The 18,904-nt window shown below is 39.7% G+C and overlaps 1 protein-coding gene across 1 annotated transcript in view; it reads right to left on the reverse strand.

The window, feature by feature from the left end:
• LOC102193066 (CUB and sushi domain-containing protein 3-like) overlaps positions 1-18,904 on the reverse strand; it is a 387,453-nt gene that overhangs the window by 72,049 nt on the left and 296,500 nt on the right. The window contains exons 13-21 of the mRNA XM_005728525.1: positions 16,881-17,063; positions 16,252-16,578; positions 13,799-13,993; positions 11,368-11,506; positions 10,786-10,973; positions 9,748-9,936; positions 5,371-5,487; positions 4,781-4,996; positions 1,658-1,846 (exon numbers count right to left, since the gene is read on the reverse strand). Coding sequence (XP_005728582.1) covers positions 1,658-1,846; positions 4,781-4,996; positions 5,371-5,487; positions 9,748-9,936; positions 10,786-10,973; positions 11,368-11,506; positions 13,799-13,993; positions 16,252-16,578; positions 16,881-17,063 — 1,743 coding nt within the window. The remainder of the gene's footprint in view (positions 1-1,657; positions 1,847-4,780; positions 4,997-5,370; positions 5,488-9,747; positions 9,937-10,785; positions 10,974-11,367; positions 11,507-13,798; positions 13,994-16,251; positions 16,579-16,880; positions 17,064-18,904) is intronic.

Here is an 18,904-nt window from a genome sequence, read left to right on the forward strand (position 1 = left end):
TACACTGAGTTGGATTAGCGTTCAATATGGTGCATAAACCTACTGTAAATCTGATTGCATGTTTATCACATCGTAAAAGCCTTTCTCAGTCTGTGTTCTGACTTCGAAGAAAAATCTCTTGTCTCAAAGATTTTATATAGTGTGTATATCTTAATATTGTTTTCTGTCTACCTTTATGACTTCAGTTTATTGAACAAGTATTAAAGTATCGGGGGGGAAATTACAACTTTTTCCAGTATAAAAAAAATAATCTGTATTATTTCAGATAGTGTCCTTGCCAGTAAATTTCAAAATTATAAAAGGTGATAAAGCAATGTGAACAGGACATAAATGTCAGCCTGCTAGGGACTCCTGAAGAAATATCTCTGGCATTTTCTGCTCATCCACTAATTGGAAATTGGCTGATACAAACGCTGTTCTCTGAAGTACCATTAAGTTTGGACTGACCGTTTAATATTTATTTTTTGGAACAGTTGAACATTAAGGATGTTTCTGTAGCTACAGCCAGAGGTCAATTATAATTTTCACTTCAAAGGTGGAAGAACAACCTTTTCAAAAGACCTGAGCCTTGTGTTGGTTTATGGGTGAGGAAATAAATTATATTGATTATATCAAGGGAAGCTGAGTTACTTTTTAACTGTAATCACTATTTACTTCTTCATCTATCCATCTGTCCTGCCCGGACCTCATCCTTCCTGGGGGCACACTAAGATATTCCCAAGACAGCTAAGAGATACAGTCTCTCTATCACCTTCTAGATCTTCCCCAGGGCCTCCTTTCAGTGGGACATACCCCAAGCACCTCACTTAGGATGCCTCACCCATGGGTCGTTCAAGTCAGACACCCAAACCATCTCAATGAGGCTCTGCCCTGAGCTGCTTCTGACTGGGTAAGGCTCTTGTAGAAATGTTAATTTGGTTGCTGAATTATAGCTGACAATGGAAATCCTACTCTCGCTACAGCTATAGAAGACTGAATAGTTTGCAGGAATGAGCCAGACACTCCTGATTCTTGCTGCACTCCCCACAGGGCAGCATGAGGGACGTGGTTGTATGCCCTTTCTGACACATTTGGCCAACTCTCACATATCCTTAAGAATGTAAAGAGCTGACTGATGTTTCATGAACTCCAGAACCTGAGGCTTGACTAGCAGTCACACTCATCTTTCCAGTACTCTATATTCCCTCTTGTGGGTAGAAAGGTCATATGGATCTTTCAGACTGGGTACAGCATAGCCCCAAGGGTTAAGACCAAAGCACCAAGCACTTCCCTTCAAGCCCTAGGCTTGGCTCCAGGGTTTGCACAAGTTACCCTGTTATGGGAAGGGTTACTTGGTCCCTTGCTCCCCTGATCTCACAGTGGGTGTTCTGCTAGTTATTTCTATTTGATTTCCATCGGTTTAAGAGTTTGAATTTATGTAATTATTGAGACATTTTATAAAACTATATAAAGACATGACTTGTTTTTGTTTTATTTTAAGCACCACTGGACTAAACTGTTCACTGCGACTTTTTTATTACTGGATCTTATGTATTAGATACATATATATGTGTTTGGTTTTTACTTTTATTTATTTATGATATTTGAAACAACTAGACACCCACAAACAAACAACTAGACACCCACGACACCTGACCAGTAACAATTAAACACGTACCGACACATCTAGGTAAAGGGGCGCTCCACATTCTTCGCCCGCCTCCCAGACAGATTAACTCTGGTGAACCCTCCAGGCGGTATCCCATATTACAGGAAAAAGACAAAGTGTCTCCAACACCAAAACTGTAGCCATTTCTCCTGCCGAAACGAGGCATGCCGGGGTCCTCACATGGCTCCAAAGTATATTCTGCAGAAAAAATAATAATTGAATGACACTGAACACATTACTTTAAACTAACAGACAGCAGGTCAAAAGGTAAAATAACTTTTCTTTACTTCTGACTAAAAAGCCATAACCAGACACATATATTACACATACTATCTGTAGGAAATATGACATAATTTCTGCATGTAAATACATAAAATGTTAATGTTATTTATAGAATTCTGGAACAAGTGCATGATAATATTTGTGATTACGCAAGCAATATGAAAGAATTAGCTAAGCTAATAATGTAAATACTTACAATGAGGCCAAGATCTTGGGCTAATCTTAAATAACAATTTCGGATTAGCCAAAGGATGAATGCATGCATACATTCATGGGCATGAAGTCTCTCCCTCTCACTGGACAAGCCCTTTTAATTAATTCAGTAATTCTTGTGAAACTCTTGAATATGTAGTCTATTAAAATATAATCCTTGCATGACTGTAGGAATGAACATCTGAGTCGACTCCAGCACGCCCTGAGCTGAACTTGTTGAGTTTGTGTTTAGCAAGATAGAGACTCAAAGCTATTTTCAGTTGGCTAAGACTGATGATGTGATGTGTTTTTTAGGGTGTACTGCTGAAAGAAAGTGCGTGTTGAGAATTTTAACACTGCCAAGTCAAATCTCCCATGACACCTCCCATGTGTTGCACTCTGAGAGTCAGCTTATGCCATCTGGGTGGCAGTAAAATATCACTCAGTGTAGTCAGGCCACTGCTCCTTTATTCCAGAGTCAGTGAGAGGGTACTGAAAGGACAGTTAGGCACAAGACCCAATCCTTTTTTTTAATCTACTTCTGGTTCTGCATGATATCATTGATGTAGGATGTTCCTAATATGATCATTATAGGTACTGTGGGCATAAAAGCCCCACCGAGCTGCTCTTCAAACCTTCTCTTTGCCACTGAGCAACAGCAAATCAGAAGACAGCATGATTGGAGGGTGGCATTAAAGAGAAAAGAGCTAAAACAGCATGTTTCTGACCTCTGATGAGGTTAGGGGCTCCTGTCTTCATCTTGTTCTTTCCCTTTCCTCACATACCATCATTTAATAGTGGATTGCTCTCAGATTAATATTGTGTAGCCATCTGCTTTTTTCTGTAGTAATTTATAAGATTACAGACGTAGTCCTCAATTTATGGAGTAAGATGTCAGTTTAGATAGTGAAAACTAAAAAACCCCATCAGAACAACAACAACAGAGTACAGCAAAACTGTTTTTTGTATTATTCATAATATTCTGTGTTTTGTAGCTCGGCACCTTTCGCACTCTTAAGTAATTTAGAGTTGAGCACACCAGTTCGTTGGTTGAGTTATTCACGTGTGGCCCAAGAAGACACATTTTTAAAAAAGTCAATAACAGCAGAAGACACAGCTGAATGTTAAGATGTAAAAAGCTGGCACGAAAATAATTATCTGTTTATCTACTTGTGGGAAAACAAACAAAAAAGAAACTTTTTCAGCCCCCAAAGTATTCTGGAGGCCAATTTCTAAAACAGTTTTCAAAACCAAAGTTTATAAAATAAGTTGTTTAAGATTTTGGATACATATATTATTTTTGGCAATTTTCAGTCTGTTGTTGTAGATGGTTATACATGGATTATGCTTCGTCACTGCAGATGTTACTTGACTGAGAGAATTATGTAGGCAGTGGGTGAACACGTCCAGGTCGGCCTTGCTTCTTTTTCTATGATTATGACTTGTACAGATCTGCAAGCTTCAGTTTGAATCCCGTTTTGTTTCTTCTTCAGGAAATCTTTAGAGCTAAGTAAATCGACACTTTGGAGCAAAAGCATATCTGAACTAGCCACTAAATAGTAAGTTGGTTCAGTGGTTTTACAGCAAGGTTGTGAGATATGAAGCCAATGCAACAACGCAACTGCCATAAAACTGCATTTCCTTGAAGGTCACTTGACTCCAAAGACTTCTATTGTAAAATGTTGAATTTTACACCAGACATAAATGCTAAATGCACAGTCTACTAACTGTGGTGTTGGTGTGAAGCGTTCAAAAATAATTAGCGTATAAATAACTAGGCTTTATGTGCGTTTTATCGTCGGTTTTTCTAAGATGTTTGTGCTCTTTGGTGAATCCTTTTGTAGGATTTTATTTGCAGATTACTTAGCACTAATTAACTGGGTCTTCTCAGCTACTGCATGTAGTCATGGTAACCATGCCCATCTTTTATATGTAGTCTGTAGTTTAAAGAAGGCTCATTATTCTCAATATTAAACTTGTGGCCAGACAAAGCATGGTACAATGTTTGACATGGGCTGAAGAAGCACATGCAGTCTTTAAAATTAGGTAATGATCATATTCATTCATAACATATAAAATATCCAGCACTCACACTTCATCTTAAGCTTTAAGCTAAAGACGTTTGTGCTTTTGTGGCTGTGAGTATGTCAGAAATTCGATCCTATGAACACTGAATATCCATTTTTATTATTTAGAAGCACTCTGTGATAAGTTGCCACATAAATGAACTTAATGGCATTTCTTTAGTGACTTTACAACCTGGCGTAAGGCTGCGACTTATAATTTACAACCTTCATTTTAAGAGACAGTAATTGTCTTTTCTGGTATAAATGTTGCTCTGCTCACTTCTCTTTAAAGAGAAGCCATAATTTCACAGTGGTGTCTGCATGAATTTCTAGGGTGAACCTGGCAAATGTCCAGCTTGACTATTTTATTTTATTTTATTTTACTGGCACAATTCACACAGCAAGCTGTTACATGACTGTTTTGCATTCAGTTATGTTTCATAATCTCAAACATTTCAACATTTGCAACATTACACCATTGTTCCAGTGAGCAAATTAAGACAAACAGAAACCCTTGAAGTGACTAAACTGAGGGTAAAACTGAATGTAGACTCGCTGGATTAAAATGAAAAACTCCAGTAAGGAAAGTTACCCGAGAAAGTTATGTTGAAGCCCTCATATGAAATGGAAAAGTCAGAGATGAATCGCAACTGGGCTTTGAAGTTGCCATAGAGACCAGCATTGATGTTGCTAGGCAACTCGTTGCCGGTCAGACGAGCCAGAGGTTGCAGGAAACTCCCATTCTCCGTAACCAAGAGGTAGTCATGTTGGTCCTCCAGGTGAAAAGAACTGAACTGAAACTGGACTCCTGTTAGAGACACAAGCACAGACGAGTCAGAAGACAGACAAAGTTTGCTTTATCCTCAGATGGTTCATGCACCTCGACTTATAATATGTATGAGTCATTATACTGGGACAGCAGCATATTCAAACTTTAATCAGTGACGATTTATTTTTGAGATCATTATTTTATTTGACTTTATTTTGGCAACATTTTACTTTTGACATTGCTTTCACCAAATTGCCTCCATATGGCGCCTGAATATTTTATAAGCCACAGAAAACAATGTATGTTTGTGGATGTAGCATAGCAGCAACTGAACCACTGAGCTTGCTGTACTGTCTCACACTCTGTCTGTCTCTATTAAGGAGTGTGGATCTCTGTGTATGTGTGTCTCTTGCCTTTCCCGTGGCTGACTTCAACGGTCCAGGTACAGTTGAGAGATGAAGGGTAGCTGTCTGGATAGCCGGGACTAAGGATGGTGCCCCAGGGACCTCTAACATCCCCACCACATAGAGCTGGATAGATTGAGAGAGACAGAGTGGGGGGAGAGAGGCAGAGGGAGGGAGATGAGCAGAGACAGGGGATGGAGGCAGAGAGAAGGTTAGCATCAGATTGTTGATAGCTAAAACAGATAATGTTTCCCTGTGGACCTTTAATACCACTTCTATAGTACGTACACACAAGCATACCCACACGCAAATGCTGCAAGAGGGGCAGAGGAAGACGGAGCAAAGGGGAGAGAGGGAGCATGAGAGAGAGACGGGGAGACATTTTCTCAGAAGTGGGTAGCAAGGTCTGCATGCAGTGTGAGCTCCAAACGTGTGTGCTTTCACACGTTGGGGAGTAGGAAAACACTGTTTCACTGTGTATTCCCTTACAACTTTCCTTTAAATGTTGAAGTCATATTTTTCAGATTTATTCCTCCCACTGTTGCACAGACATAAAATAATGACATAAATAATGTAAAATCTGCCACACACTGCACTGGAATGATAAATAATGCATCATTTGTTGTTTTTGTGGTATATTTTAATGTTCTTGAAACAAACCAACGCCTAACAATGATTAGCGACACAGATGACTGTTATTCCTTAAAAAGGTGAATAACACCAGTGACAAAAGCTATGTGGTTTTTTTTTCCTGTTTACAGAAATGCTGAGTTGAACTGTATGCCATTTATGCAAATTTGGTGATCTCTTCAATTTGTAGATTGTCTGCCAGGTATGGTGACTGTGACCACAATGCTCTGCATAGTACAAAAAGTGGCATGCTCACCAGACTGTAGCAGGTCTTGCATAAATATGGGAGGATTCTTGGTAGCCTGGATTCAGACAGGCTTTCTATGGACCTCGACATGCTCACATGCAGGTCCACTTGTGTGTCTGTAGTTTTTATGCACTAAATGATAGTTATTTCTAGCAGAACAGCAAATGCACATCTGTTTTGTTCAGTAACAACCTCCAGCTTCAAGATCCATATGGCTAACTTGATATTGCTGCAGTGATTAACCACAACCTCACAATCATACTGTGTTTCATTGCCTTTTTGCAAAGACAAGTTCAGATGTTCAGACTAGTTTCGCTGAATATTACATACATCAATCATCTGATATAGTTAGAGCTACTACCTAAAAGGCAAGGTTTATTGTTATATAACTAGTGGCCATCTGAACAATAACTGTGTGGAGGAGAAATCTGAAATATATTTGCAAGATTTTGTCGCTTTGCAATTCAGTGTCAGGAAACTGAGACATAAGCCGAAGAAAAACAAGGCTGGAATAATTTTTTATGTTACGTTTCCACAACATTAATGCTGCGTAATAGGTACATTGATTGTGTGCAAGAACTGTAAAATGTCCTTTGTCTGAAATATTTTTTCGGTTGAGTTTTATTCCAAGTGATTCAAGTCAGTGGTATTCGATGCAGTGAAGCAGGACAAATGTTTCCTGGAGACTACTTAAAACATTCAGAATCTCACAGCATGGCCACACTATGACCCGTGCTTGTGCCGAGATGCAGAGTTCAGACCAGGTCCAGAAAAGATTGGAAATGGCCGTAGCTCACTCTATGCATACTAATGCACGCAGACAGTATGTTGCCAGGTGCTCAATTTTTTGTTGCTCCACTTGCTTCATCTTACACTGGCCTGGCCGAACAGTCATTTTCTTTCACAATGCAGCTATAAAATGCCGTAAAAAGGAGTAAAAGAAGCAGGCAGAGGGTCAATCCTGAAAGTTCTGCTGAAATTTCTGTGAACAGGACATTTTTACCAGGAATTGTAGTGTGGAGCAGAAAACCACCAAATCTGACAACTACACCCCAGCTCAAATCTGTACAAACCCTTCCGTTGCTTCCTTTCTTGCTCACTCTTGCTGTAACTGCTACAACATATCAGGAATTGAAAATGTGCTCAAATCACAACAGGGGATCACTAACTTTACACTGAGCCACTGTGGTTTTAACACCAGCACCGAAAACAAGAGGAATGAGAAGTCAGGAGTGAGAATATTTCCAAACTAAACAAACACATAGATTCAAGCATACACTCGCACACATATAGAGCGCTATTAATTATTAACATTTTCTGCCACAAGTTGTTTATTTTGAAGGCTGGCCTGTGTGAGAAATTTGAAACACCGCATCAGATTTTTCTTTTTCCCCATTCACTTCATTCTTTCGCCCTCTGCCTTTTAGATCTGCCTTCAAATGCCTGGTCAAATACAGTATGTACTGCACTGCTGCAGAGGTCTGCAATGGTGAATACTTGCATCAAACAAATCTTTCAGCTAATAAAGTTAACATATATACAAGTAACCTCTGTGACCCCAAAGCCTACCCTTCAGAATTCTCAAAATGCTCAGTTTAAGAAAGTTTTTTCTTTTCCGCTTCTAATGTCGGTATGATATGATTATAACAGTCATGTCAAATGCACTGCTCTCACCGTCAATGCATACAGACCTATTTTTCTTGTTTTCTTCAGCAGCCATTTAGAAGAAAGCTGGCTCAAAGGGAAGGGCAGAGGGGCAGTAATGGCTTTTATCAGTAACGCAGGCTCAGAGACTTTACAAAGGTCTTGTGCGAAATAAATTATTTGAACTGTGAATCGTGTAAAACGACTCCAATGGACCCTAAGAATAAAAAACATGGACCTGGAAATGGGCATAATAGGTCCTATTCAAGTATAAATAGCACATATATGTTCGCTTCAAAAACTAAGCCATTGTGCTCGGCTGGCTGGGGTGATATTACTGTTATGTCTTCCATATTACATTATATACTTACTTGCCCTCATCTCTTCAAATGTAGAGTATGACGAACATTTGGTTTCTTGAAAAGCTTTCAAGGCTGAGTCGGCTGCCTTTGGTGATGTCTTGCTTGAATTTAATGTGCACTAGTTGTCAGTCATCACTCTATCCCATTTCTTACCAACTGCAGAAGCAAATAGTTCGTACACTTGTATGGGCACATATTGTGTAAACACCGTCTAATGGCTTTCAGTCTGCAAATTCCAGGCAGCCTGCTTGATGTTTGTATGCTCAAACTGCCTCCTAGGAGGAAACTGCTGCCAGTCCCAGGAACACTGCAATTCAAATGTGGTTCACAAGCGAATGAGCCAATAAGCTGAACCAAGCGAGCCAACGCATAACCGATGCAGCAGTGTTGCATCTTTCTCTTCACCCACCCCTCCTGCTCCACCATCGGAATACGAGAAAGAGTGAGACAGTCACTGAGAAAGAGGGAGAGACAGAGACAGGTTTCCCTACTCTCCCTACTCTCCCTACTCTCCCTACCTAACCCCACCCCCAACCCCCACCAACCTCACCCCTCCCAATTCATTTGAGAGAGAAGAGAGAGGATGTGACAGCCAACACAGGCTCTCGTCAACCTTACCTCAAACATTCCTGTGTTCGTGGTTCAGGCAGGAGAGGAGGTGACAGGAGGCACATGGATAAAAGCGCCGCACACACACACAAGCGCACACACACAAGCGCACACGCACGTACACAGTGCACATGCGTGCGCACACAGACACGAACACATGCACAGTACTTGCCCACAGATCTCTAATCTTCTCCTCAAATCATCTCCTATCAGCCACAGCAGCCTTCACTGCAAATTGTTCCTGCGTGTGTGTGTGTGTCTATGTGATCAACCAGTGGTGTGACTCAGCTCCCCAAACAGCGATGGTGGCTCAACTTCTCCCCTTTTACACACACCTCATCCACTTTGTGTCTTTTGTAATGGATAAGGCAGATAATCTGAAAAATGTTTTGGTCTATAGAAGTGATTATGACTTCGGTGGACTGTCTGATCATTCATGAGCAGTGGATACTTATACTGTAAAATATCCTTACCAGGACAGCAGCAAAGCTGACCTTGTGCTGCATTGTGAATGTGCTACCACAGAGCAGACTGCGCATATTGTCCAGTGTCTATATAACACTATGTCCAGCATTAAGACAAATGCTTCCCTTTTATTTAATGAACCTTATTATTGAATTAGATGTAAAATAGTGCTGTTATAATAATAATGCACAATAAAACAAAGCAAATCATTTTATCCTGTGAGTGTATCTAGCAGGGAATAGCTGCCCATTCCTACATAAGATACTAATACCGTCAATGCCAAATAAAAGGAAACAATCTTCTTTTTCTGAGTGAGCAGAGAATCAGCTTTTGCTCTAATGGAGAAGAACATTTAACAAACTTGCATGAGGTGTAACATTTTCCACAGTACACTCTGTTCTGAATTAGAAGCTCTTTTGAAATATTTACCATCACATGTAGGTAAGGGGTGGCTCCACCAGTGGTTCTTCTCGCACACTAGCGGCTCCTCATGACTGAGTCTATAACCAGAGTCACAACCAAACGACACCGTGGAGCCGATGGAAAAATCCTGTCCGTACCGAATACCGTTGACAGGGATGCCGGGGTCCAGACACGAGTAGCTGTCCACTGTGACGCCTGACAAAAAGAGTCACTTTGTTTGATTCAAAAATCATTTGAACATTACATGTTACATTAGATAAACAAAAATACAAAAATATGCAGTGCAAGGTAGACTGTTTGTTGTTTGATTATCATCATGGTAGTCCTGGTGACAGCCACTGAGGTGAGAACCACAACAGAAGTGGTTTTGTTTACCTTCTCAAGTGTTTACATGCCATCTGCTGTCAAATTGAACATGCACTTCAGAGAAAAATGAAGGTGGAGTTTGAAGATGCTGGCGGTCTACGCCATTAGTACTGAGTAAATGGAAGAAAAACAAGGGGGTGGATGGGTGGGTGGTTTGGGGTCTTCTTGCTTTTAACTCAGAGTTTAAAGTATATCTATCTTCTGTACAAATAATTAATGCTTTCATGTTTTGTTGAAAAATTCAGTTCAGGTGCCTGGGCACCTTACTTTGGAGATTTTCTGGTCACACCCAACTGGGAGGAGACCCTGGGGTAGACTCTGAACCCAGTGGAGAGACTGCACATATCTCATCTGGCCTGGGAACACTTTGGAGTCCTCCAGGAGGAACTGGGGGAGCCTGTGGCTTGAATACCCTGCTCATGCCAGTGCCAGCAACACCCAAATTCAATTTCTTTGTGGTCTAACCTAGTGTGAATGTGGTCAGAAGCATACTTTTAAGAATTTGTCTAAAAATACACAATATAAAATATATTTAACAAAGTATCTTCATATGAATAGATCAGTTTTAAATGCACGTGTATTTTTCATTTTTTTGTGTAAAATTTGCAGCTATAAACGCATATGCACATGTGCACATACTATATGTGCATAGATATATAGTGTATGCATCTAACTTACTTTCATAGAGTATTCTGAAGCCAGCATTTGACCGGCTGTTATCAGTGGTAAACAGCAGATAAAGAAAGTTGCTGCTGCTGAAAAGGAACTGGGGGACTTGGGTGCCATTGAAGGAGCCAACCAGAGGAGACAGGAGGTTTGGACCATCATGGATCTCCAAGAAGTCATAACCCAGTTCTGTCTGGAACCTGTGAAGATAAAATGTCAGGACATTATATTATAGCTGATTGTGATTTAAAAACACTGATGAGATAATGAAAAGTTCTTTAAAGGTTTCACATCATTTACAGGTTTTGGAGCCAATTTTTTCACCATAAATACACTTTACGATTAGTAAACAACAATCTATGTCTCGGCTCTACCAGCAGTTCACAGCCCAGAGAACACATCATTTGAACAAAAATATTGCCTGCCTTCCTAGTCAAAAGACAGCTTTGTCAAAAATTTACAGCCTAGAGAATTATGAGTCATGTGATATTGTAGGCGAATGTCCATAAACTTTAAATCTTGTAAATCTTCATTCTTGCTTGTTCAAAGCTCTTTCTAATATTCAGAATCAAAGAGTTACTGTATGCCACCCACCTGTCAAATGTGATTTTGATGGCACGTCCAGGTTCTGCTTCAATCACCCACTCACAGTTAAGGGAGTCTTTGTAATAACCAGGCCACCCAGGAGATAATATCACTCCACTTGGAGCCGAATAGTGGCCTCCACATGGGGCTGTGAGGGGAGAATAAAGAGGCAAGTGAGAGAAGAAGTACAGGACACCCAATGTGTCCAAGTACAAATTAATGTATAACAAAAGAAATTACAATACTGTGCAAAAGATTTGAGTCGCTGCTCACTTGCAGTAATACACTGAAACATGTAAATGATGGAAGTCCAGTGTATAAGGCAAAAACAGAGTGTGTACAATTCTAATAAAGTAGAAAGTCAATATTTGATCATCTTCATTCATCAGCACAACCTGAACTGACTTTGTAAGAAATTACAATAAAGCTTGACTGTGGTCATTTAGAAGTAGACATTCAACCCCACACTGCTTGAATAATGTTGAGGTCCAGGCTCTGGGGAGACCAATACATGACTGATACTAAAATGCAGCCCTAAACCACGACAGAGCCTCCACTGTGGGTGTGACACTTTCATCTGACCTCCTCTGGATATATTGATGCGTCATTCAAGTCCTGTTTCAGGTCTTTATTGGATTTTATTTCATATTTCTTCAGGACATGACTTTAAATCACCTAATGTAGATCATTTTTAGTCACTTCAGTTTTTGTCCTCCACTTGTCCAGTTTCCTCAGTTTTTTTAAGGGCAGACTGTACACCATGCTATGCCAAGTTTTTAGCTAATAGTGCTTTTTGAATCATCTCGCTGATGTCAAAATGCTATTTTGTGCTGGTCAGTTGTGTTGTCTTTTGTTGGGTTTTTTTGGGGGTTTTTTAAGATTCAATTAATAAATGATGGGTGAGTGTTGCACAGTACTGTATATTTAGTCAAGTGTAGCAAATCAGGCCCACCTGCTACTAATAAGTAGGTATTTTTATATTTATATTTACATTTTTATCGTTTTCTTTTTTACATTGGAGTTGTGCAAAAGCATAACTTCAATTTTACTATTTATTTTGAAGACAGTGGACTTCTGTGGACTTCATAATCTTGGGTCAAAAGGAAACACGATTTCCACACTTCTTTTTTCTTTGAGCTGCAAAAAAGTTATATTATGTTCACCAGCTGGACACTAACACTGTTGGCTTTTGGCTGACAGCAAGCTGAAAAATGAAAAATCTGCTAAAATATTTATTGAAAATGAGGGAAAGGGAAGAGAACAGTTTTATGCATATAAGTTAAATTGTCAGTGCGATTAACATTTTCCACACTAGACGCGGGTATTTGATGCTTTGGCCAAATAGCATATACATAGCATACTGTAGGTTTAATTACCATTTAAATACTCCAAAAAACATGCAACAGATTCAGATTCTTGCCCTTGACAGAGATTCTGATGAAGCAACCCACAGCTTTGAATATTTAATAAAAATAAAGATAAATTGTGTGCTCAGAAATATGTCTACAGTACATGATGCAAGGCTAACATAAATTATTCATATTATGTAAATATACACGAACACTTAAAAGGAACATGAACAATCACTCAACAGTTATTACAATGTAGTATTAGCCTAGAGCCATTCTGCTGCACTCTTTTTTTCCAAGTTTATTTAAACTTTAACTAAGCGTCTCAAGTCAATTTGTTCTAGTCTGTACCTCCTGAATACAAGTAAGTGGATTTTCTATCCAAGTGGTTATAGACACACATTAGATACAATGGATCTTGGGACTTTAAATGACCTGGAGCATAATTAACACAACCCTTCTTTGTACTATCAAAGGCTCTGTCACCAATAGCTGTGTTGAAAATATCTTGAGCTAATTATATTTACCACTGGAGCAATCTCAAAAGCACTTGTGCTCTAGCGAACATCTCTTCATTCTGTTTGAGAATCGCAGGTCAAATTCGCATTTTACTTTTCTGTACTCAACAACTTTTACAGAAGCTGTTGATTACACTCTGAACTTATGCGACTTTACTTTAAGGTAATAATATAAATAACTTCAGGCAAAGTGCTGCGCCGCGACTTTACTTGACATTTAAAGAAGTCACAGTTCTGTTTAACACATTCACATAGTGTCCAGTGTCTTTACTTTCACTTTTAGTTGCCGGTCATCTCTGCTGCACTCCTTCCACACAGAGAGAATTTTAAATTGCCAAGTACTTCTACAGACAGAATGTTGGTAAGCTATTAGCTATTTGTGTGGCAGCAGTTTATTAACAGTTATTTCCCTGGGTGTTTAGGTTAACTGGCCACCTCCATATTTTTCCTTCTGTTGAACTGACAGGATATAATTTCTGCCTCCACAGAGTTTTAACAGCATTAATGATGAGATCTTGGATAGCATATTGTTCCCTAGTTAATAGTTTAAGCAGCAATCCAGCCAATATTTACCTTCACATTTAGGAATAGGCCCACTCCACATGACTTTTCCTCTTTCTAACTGACAGGAGATGGTCTCAGTTCCTTGGGTTTTGATAAAACCGTCCTCACAAACCACAGAGATGGAGCTGCCAAGCTGGAAGCTATCTCCAAAGCGGCGAGCGTTGATGGGAATGCCAGGGTCTGGGCACTCATTATGGCCAAATGCTGTGGTAAAAAAGTTACAAGGAGACACAGATATGATGAGGGAGATATTGGAGACTAGCGCTTCACATAGAGAGACAGACACACACACGAGAAATGTTATTAAAGAATATGAGACCTATACTTTACAGCCATTCACAGGCTATTTTGCTCATCATTTTGATGAAATATTTCAGAAGTGATGATACAGATCTATATGCTGCTACTTGAAGTCTTCTGCTGTTCGGTCCTTGCCAGCATAATATCTAAAAGTTCTCTTGTCTGTTTTATGCTCCCGTCATGTTTTTTGCACATATGATCATTGCTCATAATACAGTATGTTTGCTTGATGCTTGATGCCTATGAATGCTCATGTTTTGCCAGTTGAAGCAGCTTGGTGTTTTTAGTTGATAAAGAATTAGAGATGCAGTCATAGAAAAAAAAATAAAGTCATATACACAAAATGATGTGAGATGATATCGCAAATAGAGTGTGAGAAAACTCGTGGACAGAACACTTTGGCAGATATGTTTGCCGTCAAACCCAGCCTGATGCAAAGATCAATATCAATTTCCATTTCTGTTGCCTGGGATCCAGACGTGTTTTGCCTAAATTAGCTCAAAGACTGCAAGCGGGGGCAAGATCTTTTTTGGTGTACATGCTGTATCCTGATGTCTTATAAGCTAGTCAACAACGCATCACATAGATTTTGATCAGCTCCAAAGATTTGCACAGATGACAACAATGTAAGGGAGACGGAGCTTCTAACTGCGGGTAAAATTCTAATGTCTATTCTAATGCAGGTTAAAGAGTCATGATATGATGTTTAAAAAAAGACCATTTATGAATTTTTGGAGGATTTATTTTTTTTCACTTTTGACGGAAATAGGCTGACTGTTTCCTCTTGTTTCAAGTCTTTCAAGCCTAAATACATCCTGGACCTCTCTATGTACTAGATGCACAGAGATGAAAATGGTATCCATCTTGTCATCTGAGTCTACGTTTGACAACAAACAAGCAAAAAATTGCCCAAAAACGTTCCTTTAAAGCTTCTCTTGCCTTTGCTACTACTTTGTTCTGCAACCTACACCTCTATTCTTAGCTGCTATAATAATCACAGGACCTCTCTTCTATAACCCGTTGTCTTCAGCACTACTGAAACTTCTAGTTGGGAGTGAATTAAAAGAGCTTTATCTAAATCAAACTGAAATATTTACTACATGGTTTTCAACATCTTGGTTAGAAGTTATGCCAAGATTTACATGGAGCTCTTTGCAGATGTCTTGAGCCACCCCTCATTTACGTTGCTAGGAAAATAGGGAATATGTACAGCGATTTACTGAAAAGTGCAAACATACATCCAAATGAAGCATATAAAGCAAAACCACACTTGTTTGTACAATCCTAATGGGCCTGGAAGTCAAAATTTGGTATGGTCACCAACACAAGTAAGCAAACTAGTTTTCTAGGCTTCTTGAAGGACATTTAAGGCTCTTCTTTGGATGTTGGCTGCTTTTTGTTCTGTTCTCTGTCAAGATGATGCCACAATGCTTCAACAATTTTTAGGTCAGGTCTCTGGGGAGGCTGATCCATGACTGATAGAGTTCCACTGTCTCTTTTTTCCAGGTATTATTTTACTGCATTGGGATTGTATTTGGGACCACTGTCATGGTGAAAAATGAAGCTGTTACAGGTGTTCAGATCATTTCCAGATGGTACTGAATGGTGATGGTGCTTTTCTGCATTCATAATACCAATAATTTTGATAAGATCCCCAACATCACTGGATGAAATGAAGCCCCAAACCATGAGGTTTGCGTTACGTCGGTTCATCATTTGAGTTAGTGCTTTTTTATGCTTGAATTATTTATCGGTCAGTCTCGAGTAACTTTCCTCTGATAATGGCCAAGTACAAGGATAGGAGTGAAAATGAATGAAAGAAACACAGCCTATTGTCCAAAGGAAAACCTTGAAAGACCTTCAGAAAGCCTGGAGAACTAATGCTCAAGATCACTTTAAAGATCACTTTACAAGAAAGTCTGACTCCTTGGAAGTAAAATATAATGAATTGCTTCAAAATTAACAGTGCCTTTATTCCTGTGTTTCTGGAGTTTGACCTTCTCAAATGAAAAAAAATATGACTATAAATTAAATTTCAGATTTCAAGCTTAACTTGGATTTCGTTCATGAAAAGCATTTTATGATAATTCTATTTTTAGCAGAGAAAACAAAGTTGCTCATTTGCCTAGATTTAGGCCAAAGAAAGAGGATGGAATACATACTACTGTATGTGATATTAAATCCTCTTCCTGACATAGAGTGATCAGCCTGAAACTCCAGCCTCAGTGTGTTGGTATTAGACGTCAGATGGGAGGGACTCTCAGCTCCAGAGAACCTCCCAATGACCGTGGCATCATTTGTCTCGCCATCTTTCACTGTTAGGGAATCATAAGGTGCCTCAAGGTCAAAGTCATTAAATGCCAAGTGTATTCTGGAGCCCGGATCTGATTGGATGAGCCAAACACAGTTCATGTTGTTCCCATAGCCTTCTGGGTAATCCGGTGAGAGGACGGTTCCTGAGGGAGCAGTGAAGTTGGACATGCAGGGGACTGTGGGAGGAAGAGAATTACAAAATCACAGACAGTAACAGACAGAGAGACAGACAATTTTCAGAAAGCATATGAGGGAGAGGAAAGGCATACAGGGAGAGAAATTTTCTGTTAAATATTCATCTCCACAGCGTCATCGGTCATCATGCGCCCCAGGCCATAATAAACTCTGTACTGTCGCCTCAGTGACAGGTCACAATGAAATTTATCAACATCACAGCAGTGCACATGCCACATTTTTTTAGTTCAATCCAATGCTGTCATATACCTGAAAACCAATTACAAATAATTCTAACACTTACATATGCATATAGGGATATTTGCAGACCACTGATTGTTGTCTTGGCAGGAGATCGTTTTTTCTCCAATCAGCTCAAACCCAAACTGGCATTCAAATCTCAGGATTCCTCCATTTGAAAAGTTGTCACCTTCTCTTATTCCATAGAGAGGAGTTCCAGGGTCTCCACAACTCTCTTTGTCTATTTCTGGAATGACACAGATTCAAAAGAAGACATGAACAGCAGCATGGTCCCCAAAGACGGCTATAAACAGTCCATGTTGACAGGAATCCTAACCTAAACCGTTAAGATCATATGCTATACACTTCAGTCACTGTGAAAAAACAACCCATAAAAAGATAACATGAAAAATGGCAAAAAAATCCAGCTGCCAAGTAGATGAAACATAAAGTAATTTGATCATTCAGCATGAAAAGAAGAAAAAGAGTAGCACATACCAAAGGAAAACTGAAGAAAGAGCTGGGACTGACATAAAGTGCTCACTACATACAGCCCAGCAATAGAAAACAACTTTACTGAGACAATTTGTGAGTACTGCAGTCACAGAGGTTGCCAAACTTGGTCAAAGTGTTGGGAAAATTTTGTGAAACTAGCTACTTGTTTACAATCATTACTTGATTCTTATTTGCATTATTTACATATCACTTTTGTAATACTTCTATCATCATTTGTTTTTTACAAGATCTTGCCTGTAACCCATGACGGTACAATCTGACAGCAGTAGAGCAGCGGTCCCCAACCTCTGGGCCACGGACCAGTACTGATCCGTGAGTCGTTTGGTACTGGGCTGTGAGAGGTGAGGCTTGGGCGTGAAACTTATGGTTTTTGGGGGTTTTATTGTTATTTTTAAATCGTTTTTATTGTTAACTCAGTTTCCCTGGGTCTTTTCCCATGTGCTATGAATAAATCATCTTTTTTTGGCACCGGTATTGGTTTTATTTTGTTGTATTTATCCGCGACACCTTAAAGGCCGGTCCGTGAAAATATTGTCGGACATAAACCGGTCCGTGGCACAAAAAAGGTTAGGGACCGCGGCAGTAGAGGACACCTTGGGTCACGTGGACGGTACTTTTGAAGTAGTTTTTGGTGTTATGAAGGAACTCAAGGGTGACAAGACACTGTAAACTTTAGACCTTATATCTGCAACTCAGCTTTACACCTGTTACTTCAGTTTTGTCACTTAAGCTAAATTATAAATTAACTGTTTTTGACAGCCAGCACACCGAGTGTTTCTTCCCAGAGTCTGGCCTTAACAACATTTGTGCAACCATGCAGTGCTATCAGTCTCAAATCCTCCGTGGTTATCTTACTGTGTTGTGCAACACTATGTCATGCTACAAGAGCTCATCATCCATTTTGAACAGAAACACACTGCCAACTGAATCTAGTCTTACTCGAAGGTGATTGGCTCTTGTTTCGCTGAGTCAGGCGAATTTCTGAAATGCATCTGCTTCTCAGTTCATGTAGCCTGGAGCAGATTTTGTATCCCTCTCTTTCTGTTTCCTCCTTCCCCTGAGTTTGCAAGTATTCATGACACATCTTTTTTTTAACATTGACTCTGACCATAAGGTTGGACAGATCCTTTTTCTGATTCTACATAAAGGCTCCACTGTGTCACCATAACTCTTTATAATATGTTGTATACGGGATATCAGGAAACATACTTTCTATTTTCCCAGCCTTCCTCTCCTTTAATCCCCTGCTCTGCTTTCCTGTTTTCAGCATTATTTACAGGAGTGGCCCATGGCACGAAGCAAAGGTGTGTGTGTCTTTTTGAGTGTGTGCGCGTTTCTGTGTGTTTCACTGTTGCTGCGAATGTGTGTCTCGGTGTGCGTGCTTGTGATGTATTGCATTAATTTCCATCATGACATCGTCTTTATGAGACCCACAGACTCAACCAATCACAGCCTGCCTAACACACTTGCTTGCACGTGAACACACACACACACACACACACACACAGATGCAAAGACACCTAGCGAAGGAATTGAGAACAAATTACTTTGGAGAGAAAGCGGCACGCTGTC

This window comes from Pundamilia nyererei, unplaced genomic scaffold (assembly GCF_000239375.1).
Source record: "Pundamilia nyererei isolate P.nyererei 1_Seehausen unplaced genomic scaffold, PunNye1.0 scaffold00028, whole genome shotgun sequence".
Taxonomy (NCBI): domain Eukaryota; kingdom Metazoa; phylum Chordata; class Actinopteri; order Cichliformes; family Cichlidae; genus Pundamilia; species Pundamilia nyererei.